The following is a 14,027-nucleotide window of genomic DNA, read 5'->3' on the forward strand; positions in this document are numbered from 1 at the left end:
AAAATGATGAAGTCCAGTCTACACCGCCTGTGAGCGCCTGCCCGGGTGGGTGGGAAGCAGGACTCGGGCGCTCATGCAGCGAGCGGGTGGCGCTCCGGGCGCACGTTCCTAGCGGCTGGGGCAGCCAAGGACGTCGGTCCTAGCCGGCCGTGCAGGGCGCAGGGGGAGGGTGCCCAGGACCCGCGGAGCCGCTGCCTCAGTCTTGGCCACCTCGCCGCCGCCTTTCCCGGGCCTGGCCCGGTGGGCGCTCGGAGCGTGAGGGCTCGGGCTGCTCCCTCTGTAGTGGGGGCGAGCGGGAGCCGGGGTGCGGGCGGCTAAGATGAGTGAAAGGAGAAGATCTGCAGTCGCCCTGAGCTCGCGAGCACATGCCTTCTCCGTTGAAGCCTTGATCGGCTCAAATAAAAAGCGGAAGCTGCGAGACTGGGAGGAGAAGGGGCTGGACCTGTCCATGGAGGCGCTGAGCCCCACGGGCCCACTCGGAGACGCGGAGGACGCGGGTGCGCACGGCCTGGAGCCTCACCCGGGTGAGTGCGTGGAGCCGGAACGCGGGAGGCGGGCGGAGAGGGGACGCGGGGTGGCCAGCCGGCGGGGAGAGTGGCGAGTAGGAAGGCCCTGACTGTGACGCTGTCTTACTCCAACGCCGGTTTCTTTTTCTTTGCGCAATGCCTTGAGGTTTCCCCAAATTCGCTGCAACCAATTTGGGGGAACTGGCTTGAGCCTTGCAGTTTCGTCGCCAACCTCAAGCCGAAGGCCTACTTGCTCGCATCCCCTTCTCTTTTGGGGAGCAGAGTGCAGTGTTCACCATGCCCGCCGCCGAGAGGGCTGCAGGCCCCTGGGGTTAAGACGGGCGAGGATCGAAGGCAACGGCCCGATCGGAGAGGAGCTGGGACTCGCTTCTGAGAGCTCCGAGAACTGGCACGGAATTCTCCGTCCAGTCCACCCCGGTGGAAATTGCCGTTTGTCCCAGTTAGCCTGCAACCTCGGTCCTTTCCCTTCCCCCACCAACTTTTCTGGGACTCAAGTTGTGTTTCTCCTACTCCCCGCGACGAGGGAGCACAATTATATTTCTACTTCGTCCGCATTTATGGAAAGAGGAATGGGTGCTAGCCCCCTTACGCTGCGCCCGGGGCCACTCTTCAGAGCCCACGTCTTTGTGTATTTGTGGGGAGCGGTGCAGTAATGTGTTGGATTTGTACGCATTCTAGGCGCAGTTATATGCACATAAAATGTAAAACACCGGGCGGATGTCGATGTCAGTATTTTAACAGAATATTAGAAGGGGCGGGGAACAACTTAACGTTTTGTATTAAGTGCCAAGATTTCAACTGTGCAAAACAGTCCGGGGGAACAGCTGTTGTCGGAAGAATTTTGCGCGCGCGCGCGCACACACACACACACACACACACACTCAGGCTACGCTCACAGCTTGGTTTAGCGCTTCAGAAACTTTCCAGCCAGGATTTGTAAAACTTTTCTGGAGGTGCTCCTGCTGACCAGCTAGGGCTGGGGAGTAGATTTGGGTCAGAGCGCCTGCAAGTGGGAAGGGGGCGGCGGACCGTAAAGAGATGAGGGGCGGCCGCAGGCCCACGAGCTTGGGGACCCAGCTTGAGGCCCAGGAAGGAGCTTGGGGGCTGGAAAACTGGCCGATCCAAGGAGAGACAGCTGTCGCTTACATTTTCTCTTTCGGCAGTGACAGTTCAATTTCCATGCTCCCGAGGCTAATAATAACGCGATTAGCGGGTGACCTGCAGAGACAGAGTTTTATGAATTCTCCGTGTTCTTGCGGCCGGTTACGGTATTTGGGTTTAGTGCTGGGGAATTATTTTTATTAGTCGATGAAAAGAAAATTAAAAGGAGATTTATTTCGTCCGCTCAAGCCTTTCCCTGTATTTGGATGCGGGTGCCTGTCCACGCGGACCCCTGTGTGGGCAATCCAGAAAGGAACGCGTGGGCTAATGTGTGTTTCCCATCTCTGGACAGACCCTATTTCCTCACCGCACTTATTTGTTGTCAAAATCTCCTTTGGGCCTACACACAGTTTAGTGAAAGTTCTTGCAGGTCTTAGGACAGCTCATAATTGGGGAGGTTAGTTTATTTTTGCTATGGTGGAAAAGGGAGGTTACTTAACTGAGTATGCAGACACTCTGTCCTGTCCTCTGGTCCTTTTCCCTGGGAGAGGGGATACAGGTCATAGGGAGCTGGTGTAGGGTCGCATGCCCCAAAGGATCAACACTCGGATCATAATAGGGGACTCAGCTGACAGTTTTCTTTCTGAAGTTCTTCTCAGAAAATAATGAGGAGAGAAAAAAAATGGGGATTTGGAACAAGGAGAGACCAATTCAGGGATGTGAACAGGAGGACCTGGTGTCCAGAATGCTGTTTCCTCCATCCCCCAGGATACGGATAGGGGTTGAGGACCTAATAGCGAACTTTACCTGACAGAGAGTCAGGTAATGAGTTCCCATTACCTTTATAACTTTCTTTTTTTTTTTTTTTTTTAAAGAAAAAGGGCCTTTGGATTAGAGAAAACAAAATATGTTTGTGGGGCAAAGGTCCAGGAGGAGGAAATAGCTAGAAGCCAAGAGCACTGGATGCGCCTTCTTCAGAGCCGGGCTGCATCCTGCTGAGCCTTGTTCGGTGGTGGAGCAGGGGAATCTCCAAGGTCCCTGCAGTGGCCAAGACTCTTAGGACCAGGACAAACAGGATGTAGGATGAAAAACAGATCTTTCATTCAAAGTGCGCTCTGATGTGGAGGCTTCGCAGTCAGGGGAGTGGAGGAGGCAGAGCTTTGGGCTCTGAGCCTGGAGGGTAACACTGGAGGGCTTGGGGTTCCTTTTAGACGTTTCTTTGTGTCTCGAATACAGACCCCTAACAATACAAAGGCAGGGCCACATGTAAAGATGTGTGTATGGTGGAGGCGGGAAAGGGGGCGCAGGGACTCCCATCATGCCCAGGGCCAGGTCTCTACCTGGCTGGGCCTTGCCATTGTCTTTAAACTTTCTTTTCCCAATTAGCACAAGAGGGGCTGGACTCACTGTGGGGCTCAGCTGCCCTAGGCCGATGAGAAATCAGGAACAGGAAAAAACCGCACCAGGACAAGAATATTACCAAGGGCCTGGGGGATTAAACAAACATGCACACGTACACTGGCCACCCGCCTTGGATCAGCTGTATTTATCATTCTCACCATACCCCTCTCTGACCCGTACCATCATTTTCAGCCCTCCCTCAAAATCCCGGGATCTACAGGTAACTTAGGGGTCCGATTTTAATGCTCAGCTTTTATTTTTTTTTTTTTTCTCAAAGACGTGGCTTTTGCTTTTTCACAGCCCGTTTTTCTTTCGGCGTCCGGACAGAGCTGGCTTTAGTTGGCGCCGAGCGCGCCCGCAGCCTGGGGCGCCAACCTGCAGCAGCGGGGGACCGGCCCGGCCTGCTCGCTGTAGGTCTTCACACATCAGAGGACACACAGTATGTATTTCAAAATTTTCCACCAAGCCTGGTGGTTCTCCCCCTCCCCCAAACCCTGAGGCCCTCAGGGCCCTGGAGGAGGGCCTGCGAGGTACCCTCATTTTCACACCCAGGCCAGAGCTCTAGTCTTTCGGAGAAGCCGCCAGGAAATTCAGCCTCTGCGGGCTGGGGAGGGTCTCAAAACTCGTCTCCGAAAAGCCTGGCTCTCGGGTTGGCTTGCCCCCCGCCTCTCACACAGCAGCAACGGAGGAAACTTTCGCGCCAGGATCGCCGGGAACAGCTGCTCCGGCGGCTGCGGCCTTGGAAGTATATTTCAGGCACGCGGCGGCGCCATCTGCGTTCGGACCGCAGCCTCTGCTCCGCCCGGCTTCCCCAGCTCCGGTTTGGGCCTTTCCCGCCCAAATCCACAGCCCAGTGCGACCGAAGCCCGATCCCCCGCGGAGAAAAATAATTTAAACCTTCTGCGAAGGGATTTCCCCCTCCGAAGCCCGTAGGCCTGAGCCTCTGCAGCCAAGGCGTTCGGCGGCGGCCTAAGGAGGTGGCGACGCACGCGGGTGGGCACACAAAGCAGGCACACCCAATAACGCCAGGGAGATCCGCACGCACACGTGCACTCACGTCAGGCGCTCGCGTTCTCCCAGGAGGCCGGCTGCGCAACCTGTGGTAGAATAAGACAAGAAAAAGCCCTCGCAGTTCCCAGGGCTCTTGCTTCCTTCGAATTATCAAAATTAAGTTGTCACGGGAATTAATCTGCCAGTTTATGGTTTGTTCGCTCAGAGTAGAACTCCAAGATTTTAATCCTGTCCTCACATGCCTAACCGACTCCCCCTCTCCGCAATATGGAAACACAAGGGTCAAAACAGAGGAAATGATTCTTCACTTATGTTTAAGTAACAGGAAAAGCGATGCGTTTGAGACTGTGGGGGAGAATATACTTGTGCAAGGCAAGCACCAGCCAGGGCGCAGGCCGCGGCTTGGACCCTAGTGTAAGGGTAGGAGGCGCGCAGCGCAAGACGCTTAAAGGTCTTTCTCCGGAAGAACTCCGGTTCCTCGGTGGTGCGTGCGTCCCGACACCCGTGCAGGCCTAGAGGTGCCGGCTCTGCGTCCTGCAAAGAAGCCAAGTGTGGGGCCTTCTGAACGTGACCTGGGTGTCAAGTCAAAACAGTCTTCCACTGTGGCTGCCTCTTTGGTAAATGACCTTGTGTCACGAATCCGAAAGGGAGTTGAAGGGGTAGGAAAGGAAGGGGTAGGCCGGGTTAGGATGGTGGTTTGCTGGGGCCTGACTGTCAAATGGCTTTTTTTGCACGGGTCTGGGAGAGCTCACCGCAGTGTCCCCAGAACGGTGGGGAAGGGAATGGAGACGTTCTGCGTAAAACTCCAGTCCTGGCGTGATTTTAAGACAGAAGGCACTCGGAAGGAGATTATTCTAACGCGTTTTATCCCATGAATCGAGCAAAGTGCTCGAGGATAGTGGGGAGGACAGGGAATGGAGGAAATCCTGATGCCCAGAGTTTGGACTGTGGTGGAAGGAAAGTGGATTGGGCTGTGGTTTGCACCTCCGCAGGTCGCCCCTTTGTATCCCGCCACCTCCACTTGAGGGGAGGGAGGTTCAGAAACGGGTGTAAAGCGTGTGGAAGGCGCGCGCGCGGGAGATGGGGTGGGGCGGGGCGGTGTTCTGGCTTCACCGCTACTCGGTGCAGGGCAGCCCCTTGCCCGGCTGGCTTCTTCCTCTCGGAGACCGGCCCGAAGAGCGCAAGCCTAATGGGCGGTGAAGGCTTTCCTGGACAGATCAGCTTACAACCTAGGTGCGCAGCGATTCTGAATTCGCGTCTTCCATGCCCCACCCAACGCTCTTCCTTATAGAACACTTTATTTGGATTCAGAACTAGCGCCTTTGGATTTCCTGATTTTATACGCAAAAACTCCCAGAAAGAAAAGTTCACGAGGTGACGTTCATGCAGGGAGAAAGGGGAATTAAATTTCTTACAGTGGAATTTGGATCTAAATTATATTGATACATATCTGCATATCGGCTGCCATTTCCTGTGCGTTCCCCCATTACTTCAAATGGTGTTTTGAACATCTTTTAATTATTAAAGAAAATTAGCTTAGCATATTTAATTAATATACCCGGCACGTGAGGAGCAAGCCAAAAATGGTATGAAATGCTTAACCTGGGAGCCAAAACTGAAATGATTGGGTATTGGTGGTTTGTGTTCCCCGATTTATTTGTATAATTTCCTTTGTGCGGACAAGTTTAATGGAAGCAAGTCCCTCATCATGAATCCTTCATTTTGGGCTACAAAGAGGGAGAGACAAATACATTTTGGCTCAGAAGACCGAAACATTTTGTTCATCCAAGCCTAAGGGCATTACTAGCATTAAAGAGTGAAATATTCCAGGTCTGTCACAATCCTTTTCTGTATTGCCAAAATTATAATATTAATAAGATGAGAGCACTTTTTTTGAGATCCTGGTTATGGACTGTAATAGAAGTTTATTTCTCATACCCCAGGAGAAAAATGATTACTTCTTAAATATGGAAGTTTCTTCACTAGGTGATGGTAGATTTTTTTTTTTTAAGCCAGGCTGAACTGTGCAGATTCCACAGGGATAAAGAACAGATTGGCATTTCACTTTCCTTTCTGGAAATGCAGAAATCCGTCCAAGGATTGTTCAAGGGTGTAACTGGTTATTGCTTTCTTACTCCCAAAAGACAAAGTAGTTAAGCAAGGGGAGAATATTTGAGTGGCTTTTTAAGTTTTAACTTTTGGGGATATTTTTTCACAGAGAAAAGTAGGGAGCTGATGGAACGTGGAATCTTTCCCCCTTCTTCCTCTCATCCAGGTGATTTATTTTTGCTTTGTCTTTTCTGTTTTCTAGTGAGATTTGAATTTTATATGTGCATGACTGAGATACTCAGGGGTCTATACTGGTTAGAGCAATTAGCAAATTTAAAGATTAAGGTCTGTTTACACTTCTCCGGGCATGGATAATCATTAGTTAATTTAAGTGAGGCCCTTGTTCTAAGTGTCAGGGTGGAAAATGAGACTTAGTAGGGAGGACCGGAGGTGAAATGGAAAGAGGTGGGGAATTGCAACTGGTGACAACAAATCAACATTTATTCCCTGCCATTAATGGCTTCACTTTGAGGCAGGGCAGGACATTTTTACTGACTACAAACTGATGATGAGTTTTTGATGCCAGAAGTGAAAATAGGCCTTGAAATCACTACTTTTTGTTCTATAAAATTTGCATGTGTTTATATACAAATTTATGCATGAACATCAAGTTCTGAATAGGTCATAGATAAAATTTCAGAGAAAAGAAAGTGCCTTTTTTTTTTTTTTTTCTGTTTGGAGCCAGTTTAACAGACTGGGAATATCTAAAATCTAGGGGGCCAGAGATTTTGTCATATCTAAATATCCTTTGACAATTCAAGAGTATCCCAGACCTGAAACTTATAGTTACTGGAAATTTTATTTAACTCTCAAATTAATTGATTTTGACTAAAGGCTAAAAGAAAACACCAGAAAATGAGAGTGTGCAGGTGTAATTGAAAAGAACAAGGAGAGTGGAAATTTTTTCTAAATGTCTAAAATTTTCTTTATTTTGTGAATAATGCCATCTTCCTTTTGGAGGGACAGAGGCTGCCTTGTATTCAAGTAATTTCACCTTCTCCCAAGAGGAGAGTTAAGGGAACCACTAAGAGAAGTCTGGATAATAATGATGGTTAATAGAAATCATGAGAGAAACACTGTGATTTGGGGGAAATAATTTAATATAGGAAATATATTCAAATCTTGTCCTTATATTGTCTGCAGTATATTTGCTGAGCTGTTTCCCAATTGTCACACACTTTAGAGGACTGCAACAACAAAACATCAACCCCCTAATTGTGGATTGCAGGAGTAATCTCCTAATGTAGCCTTTTAAAAACCAAAACGCTTCAGATAACTGTAGAGTTCCCTTTACAAGATCATCATTATACACCTAGCTGGATCCTTAGAGTTCAGTGCCTAGTTCTCCACCGGGTGAACCAAAATTCTGACCTCGAACACCCTCTGCCTTTCTTTTGCCGTCCCACAGCCCAGGGCGTAACGTCAAAATTCCCAGACCGGGTCTTGGAAAGCAGTTAGCTCCCCTTGACTTTTCCCTCACCTCCCCGCACCCCAACATCCTTTTCCTCCAACCTCCTACACACACCTCGGTCGCTCATTTTTACCCCCTAAAAAAAAAAAATTCAGATGACCTTTCATTGAGGAAGGCATTGGGATTGCATCTCTTAATGTGAAACCATCCCTGGGAAACCAGGGCCCCTCGGGTGATTTTCACCAGTCGGCGAATTGGGCCGCGGTCGCGGCTGCCGGCCCTCCGCCCCTCGCTCCTTGCCCGGGTCTCGGCCGCCTCGGTGAGGGAGCGGCGGCCGGGCCTCGGGGCGCGCGGCCCGGGGTTCCCTGCTCCGGCTCTCGAGGATGGGCCTGGCCGATCCGTGGGCCCGCAGTTGCCGCCGGGCCTTTGAAACCAGGGCCGGCATACTGAGGGATGGTGGGTGCATTTCTCAGCTCTACTTACATCCTGGAGAGATGCGCGGACAGTGGGGGTAATCAGGAGGGCTTTGATGAAAGATTCTCGTTACCCCTCCCAAAGGAAAATCGGAGGCGTGGTGGCGGGGAACTCCAACCCAACTTCAAACCAAACTGGATCCAAGGATCTTACACCTCGCGCCCTGGGGGAGTTTGAGCTTTTGCTTTCATCAGGCTAAACACATTTTCGGGGAATCAAACGCACTTCAAACATCAGCAATTAGAAACCAAGAAGCCCTCGGCTCGTAGAGTTTTAAAATCCCTAACCATTTCCAAATGGGTGATTTCTAGGGTCAGTCACTATCATAGCCAGCCCGTTAAAAAGGAAAGTCATTTTGTCGGTTCGAAACGCAGATGATTCCCGGATGCGTGGGACTCATAACTGCAGAGATACCTCTTCGCAGGAAGCCGGCATTGCCCACCGAGACAAAGGGACAGCAGGCAATTGTTCTTCATGCTGTTCTTGGAGATTTGAAACAATGAAGTAATGCGTTTCTCAGAAAAGCAAAGAAATCACTCAGCTTTACTAAGTAGATTGAGAAATGACTATATTCTGCAAGAAGCCAGCCAGATGGTTTCCCTTCAAGAGCTGAGCGTTCGCTGCGAGGGAAGTCCCGCCTCGAGGCATCCTGGTTCCCAAGCGTCAATCATAGCAGGCCCCAGGGCCCAGAATTGTAACCTAGTGGATGGGTGACTTGGCTGTTTGAGGCCTCCCATTCTTGCTACTAAAAAATACTTGCTTTTCACAGTGGGGAGGGGCAAGCATTTGGGCCGGTAAGTGGTTGTGAATGCAGCAATGCTCTCCCTGGAAATGACAAATCTTCCTTAATTCAGAAGCCTAATACTTTGATTTCTTTGTTTGCAGCAAAACTGGAGAAGGGCTCTGTGTATATATATCTATATATCGATGCACTGTATATGAAAAGAAAGGTCTTAGGTAGAAAATTAATTGTATAGGCAAGCTTGCAGAGGAATACTGAATTGTGAAACATTTCAGAAACCTTAATTGCTTCCATGGCTATCTTTGAGTCTTCACTATACTACATTCGACACAGGCCCTTGTATTCTAGATTATATCCGTGTATTAAGATAGGAAGTGGGCTACACTAACTTAAATTAGACTAGATTCTAGTGCAAGCTTTTGTTATTAATGTTGGAACCGAGGATATTGATTTTAAAGGCAGACATATAAATGGTGAAAAAAAAAGTTTTAAAGTTGGTTCATAGCCACTGATGAGGCCTTGGTTCCTGGTTCATGAAATATGAGAGAGGCTTAAATAACGCCTGAGGCCCCTTTAGCTATAAGATTCTGTAATCCTGTTAACTTAAATTTTTTTTTTTATTTTTTCCTCCTAATACACTTGACTCATTTGGGAGTTGGTGATGGACAGGGAGGCCTGGAGTGCTGCAGTTCATGGGTCGCAAAGAGTTGGATGTGGCTGAGCGACTGAACTGAACTGAACTGACTCATCCTTTACTTTGTTGGAATGAGGGAAGTTTTACTGCAGTTGTAGAAAGTAACAGTAATAGCAACATAAGACCAAAAGAAAAAAAAAGATTTTTATAGCTAGAATTAAGAGCTTCCATAAAGCTCTTGAAAAGTTTTTAGATTAATATCACATGTTCAGAAGTCCCGGATCAGTGATTTCTAGTCTTTGTGTTTGATGTAACCTATTGTTGCTTGTGTGAACGCCCAGGACTCTCCAGCCAAAAGAGTTCTATGGCATTACTGAATTTAAAAGAAATACAAGTTATTTTTGCTTCTAACATTTTTTATGCCATTCTCAGAAATAGCTGGAAAAATTCTATGGATCTGAAAAAAATGAAGACTGAGAAAAGCAACTTAAGCACTGGTAAACTGAATTGGTGGACCACCCTCCCACCTGGTTCCACCCCGCAAGAATCAGTTGCCCCTCATTTTTATTTGAGCCTGACAGAAAGCACTAGTAACTATTTTCCATGTCCAGTCTGCTAAGCCGAGATCTTGATCTGGCAGAGATGTGAGAATGCTAAAAGGATGACTTAGTAACAGGCAAAACGCTTGTCAACAAGATAGATCAGAAGACAGCTTAGCATTCAAGACCTCTATTCATAGCTGCTGAACTTGAGGGCAGGGTCAGACTAAAAAACTGGGCCCAGGACACACCGAGGAGTGTATCTCATGTTTCCATTTTGTGGGACTTCATTTCCTTATAGACTTCTACAGTTGGAACCCCAGTGACAGCTCCCCACCTCAGTTGCTGCCCTATTCTCTGCTGCTCTAGCCCCTGTGCAGAACTTCTGTTGTTACAGAGTTTTAGATTTACCGGTCATCCTCTCTCACTGTTGCCCTATAAACTGCTGTGGGGCTGTCTTCATTGCTTTAGATGTCTAGAGCCCGGTACAGGTGGCTGGCACAGAGCAAACACTTAGTAAATAATAAAAATATAATGATAATGCAATAAGAGCAATGATAACCAATTTATTGAACACTATGTGCCAGCCACTGTGCTGTTATATAATTATATATTATCAATATAATGTAATATGTGTAAATATATATTGTTATATATTATGTATAATAATGTAATGTGATATATAACAATATATATTCCAAATAATTATATATAACAATTATATATGTATGTAGATTTTTCAAAACACTCTAATGAGATGGTTACTTCTATTAACGTTTCAATTTGTTACAATGAGTGGATTGTAGAAAGGTTAAAAGCTCAGGTTTCTGGGGTTAAACAGTTTGTGTCTGAGCCCTAGTTCCAATACTTGGGCAAATTACTTAATCTCTATCAACCCTAGTTTCTGCATCAGTAGTAAGAAATGTGTTCGTCTGAAGGTGGTTGTGAGGACTAAATGAGATAGTACACATTTAAAGAAAAAAGAATTTAGCATGGTGCCTATTATTCCTATCAATTGAATTGATAGTGATTACTCACCTTAGTGACTAGTTTACATAAGAAAGTGTTGCAGATTGTAAATTACTATAGCCAGTATCCCTCTCCCCCAGTCTTTTGCTTTAAATGGGATGTTTGGGACTTGAAGTGGGATCCCCACTTGGTGTATATAGCCTATGGTTGGAGACAGAGAACAGGATTTTAAGTGTGCGTGGCTTAAATCAAACTGAACTTTGAGAGCCATTGCTATTCAGGGTTCCACTGAGGCAGAAAGCCAGCACCTGAGTGAGCACTGGAGGGAGGGAGAGAGGGCTTTCAAGGGTAGGGATCAGCCAGCTGGCAAACGTTAGGAAGAGGGTCTGGGCAGGGGCTATGGCTGGGGAGCCTCAGCTTTACCAGCTCTTCAGGAACTCCATTCTGGCAACAGACAGAGGGGCCTTTCTGGATGCAGGGAAGTGGAATAACTCCTGTGTGTTTCTCTTTGGTTAGTTTTTGGAGCCCAGAAATCCCCCAAAGGTCAGGTTTTATCATATAGGAAATAGTGTTCATCTTCATAAGGCTTTGTTTGTAAAGCCTGTCTTCTGATGGACCCCAGGATTCTAGGCAGAATGGCCAGCTTAACCAGTGAGCTGAGGCTGCTGTGAAGGATTTTTAGGTACTGCTTGGTTGAATTAAAAAGAGAGAGGGAGAGTAAAGGGACTAAATGAAAGGGAATCCTGTAACTAAGCTGACTGTTGGGAAAGAAGGCACTAGGAAGTCTTTTCCCAGTGAAGCAGAAGAAGATGCAGCCATTCTGTGAGAACTCATATCTGGCTGCACCCTTTTGCACAGTTTTCTTCCTTCTGGAAAACAGAAGGCTGGATTTGATAATTTACTATTAAAAAAAAAATAGCTACACCTCAGACTTTGTTTATATTGATTCTCCACCACAGTGGGAGAAGGTGCATTCCTAGAGAAAAGATCCCTCCCAAGGCCTCCCTCCTTCAAGGAGCTGGGGCCCTTCACCGGCAGCACCCAGGTCCTGCCTGGCCATTCGGAGGAGGGAGCTGCTTTGCCCTGGCTGGAGGCAGCTCTTGGTCTTCAGAAAAGACTCTCTGCTCCACATTTGATCAGATGTTTCCATACTTCCAGTCTTACAGGCATCATCTTATCTCAGCATGCCCACAGTGCTAGCCATTAAGAGCTTTCATGGCTAGAGAGTGGGCCCTGTACCAGTGACCATGCTGATGGTTTTACTCATGTTCTCTTACTGTGTACACTCTATACACTGTATAGTCCTCCAAGGGAAGTAATTGTTTCCCCGTTTACAGAAAAGGATGTGTGCATGCTGCTTAGTCAATTCAGTCCTGTCCGACTCTGTGTGACCCTATGGACTGTAGGCCACCAGGCTCCTCTGTCCATGGGATTCTCCATGCAGGAATACTGGAGTGGGTTGCCATGCCCTCCTCCAGGAGATCTTCCTGACCCAGGGATTGAACCCATGTCTCTTATGTCTCCTGCACTGGGATGTTGGTTCTTTACCTCTAGCTGCACCTGAGAAGCCAGCAGATGAGGAAAATAACTTGCCCACGGGCACACAGCTCTAGTTCATTTTAGCTGGCTGGGCCAGAGTTTAAACACAGCTCCACATGGCTCCAGAATCAGTCTTAACCATTAGACTGTATTGCTCCCCACTGTGGATGACTCTTCAGTGCTTTAGAGAGAACTTCGTACTTCTGTAGAATAGAAACTTATGTTTGCTGTCTGTGCTGTTCCCCTAAACTGATTGTTAAATTGTAAATGAGAGAGACCTCATTTCTAATTTCTGGTTCTCTATCTTCCTTTCCTGTTTTAAGTCCCTCTAGCCTGAAGGTGGGCTTCCCTGGTAACTCAGTGGTAAAGAATCCACCTGCGATGCAGGAGACTTGGGTTTGATCCATGGGTCAGGAAGATCTCCTGGAGGAGGAAACGGCAACCCTCTCCAGTATTCTTCCCTGTTAAATTCTATGTACAGAGGAGCCTGGTGGGCTACAGTCCATGGGATCCCAAAGAGTTGGACACGACTTAGTGACTGAACAACCAACAACAAACCCCTAAGATGCCTTCTTCATACCTGCTGTAGAAGCCTCGGTGACAGCAATTCAGGGCTGCGTTTATAAACCATAGTTTTTGGAATGGGACAAATATAGCTTTTTCAGCATGGCTTGCTTTGACTTTAATGCACAGAAATCTCAATGTTTGAAATACAGTGGCTATATATTGAATTTTATCTAAAACCTCCTCATCCTAAATCCCCTCCTGCACTGAAATTCAGGGGAAACTTTAACTGCTCTGTTTTACCCATTCCCTTCTCCATTCACAATGGGATGGATGGAATCTTATTGGTAATTGATTCAAAATGGAACAGCTTAGAAACGTATCAGTTGCAGTGACAAGCAATTCGTGCATTTCTAAGTGCTGTTGATTTTTTTTTCAAACTCAGCAATCACAGCTGAAATCCCTTTGCTATGGATTGAATGTACAAAGGAGGAGATTCTGATTTCCACAGTGGCTTCTTTCTAATGCCCAAGGATTAGGAAACTGCCTTGAGGACCCACAGCAAGTACACTCACTCTCAGAGTCACGGCTTTAACTTTAACCTCTGAGTGACTGCTCAGATTCATTTATTTTGTAACAGCTCTATTTAGAGCAGTCTAGTTCCGTATGGGATCAGTTATTTGCAGAAGTCTCTCATCCCGATAAACGTTTACAACCCAGAACTCCTTTACTCTTCTGATGCACTATAAGTGGGTATGATCCAAGCAGTGAGTTTCAGGAAACTTAGCAGTGGGGTTCAAGGGTTTTTGGTTGACCTGTTCAGTGTCTTTCCATCATTTCTCACCCCCTCCTTCACTCAGAGTAACCGTTCTCTCTTAGGAAGTCTGATGCCTCCAACAGGGATTTGGAAGAAAAAGAATCCCCCAACTCTACCCCCAGTTTCAGTGTGTGGACTTTAGTATTAATGTGTCCCTTGGCCTTTTAATGGTAAGGTCTATCATATTTCTGTCTATTGTGAACAGTGATAGAAAAATGGCTTTTAGAAGCTAAAAAGAGAAAGATGTCA

The 14,027-nt window shown here is 47.4% G+C and overlaps 1 protein-coding gene across 1 annotated transcript in view; it reads left to right on the forward strand.

Annotated features, from left to right (window-relative positions):
* The first annotated feature begins 319 nt into the window (after positions 1 to 319).
* Positions 320 to 14,027, forward strand: part of TBX15 (T-box transcription factor 15) — a 122,225-nt gene continuing 108,517 nt past the window's right edge. The window contains exon 1 of the mRNA XM_068966336.1: positions 320 to 524. Within this exon, the coding sequence (XP_068822437.1) occupies positions 320 to 524 (205 nt within the window). The remainder of the gene's footprint in view (positions 525 to 14,027) is intronic.

The sequence above is a fragment of the Capricornis sumatraensis genome, chromosome 2 (assembly GCF_032405125.1).
Source record: "Capricornis sumatraensis isolate serow.1 chromosome 2, serow.2, whole genome shotgun sequence".
NCBI lineage: Eukaryota > Metazoa > Chordata > Mammalia > Artiodactyla > Bovidae > Capricornis > Capricornis sumatraensis.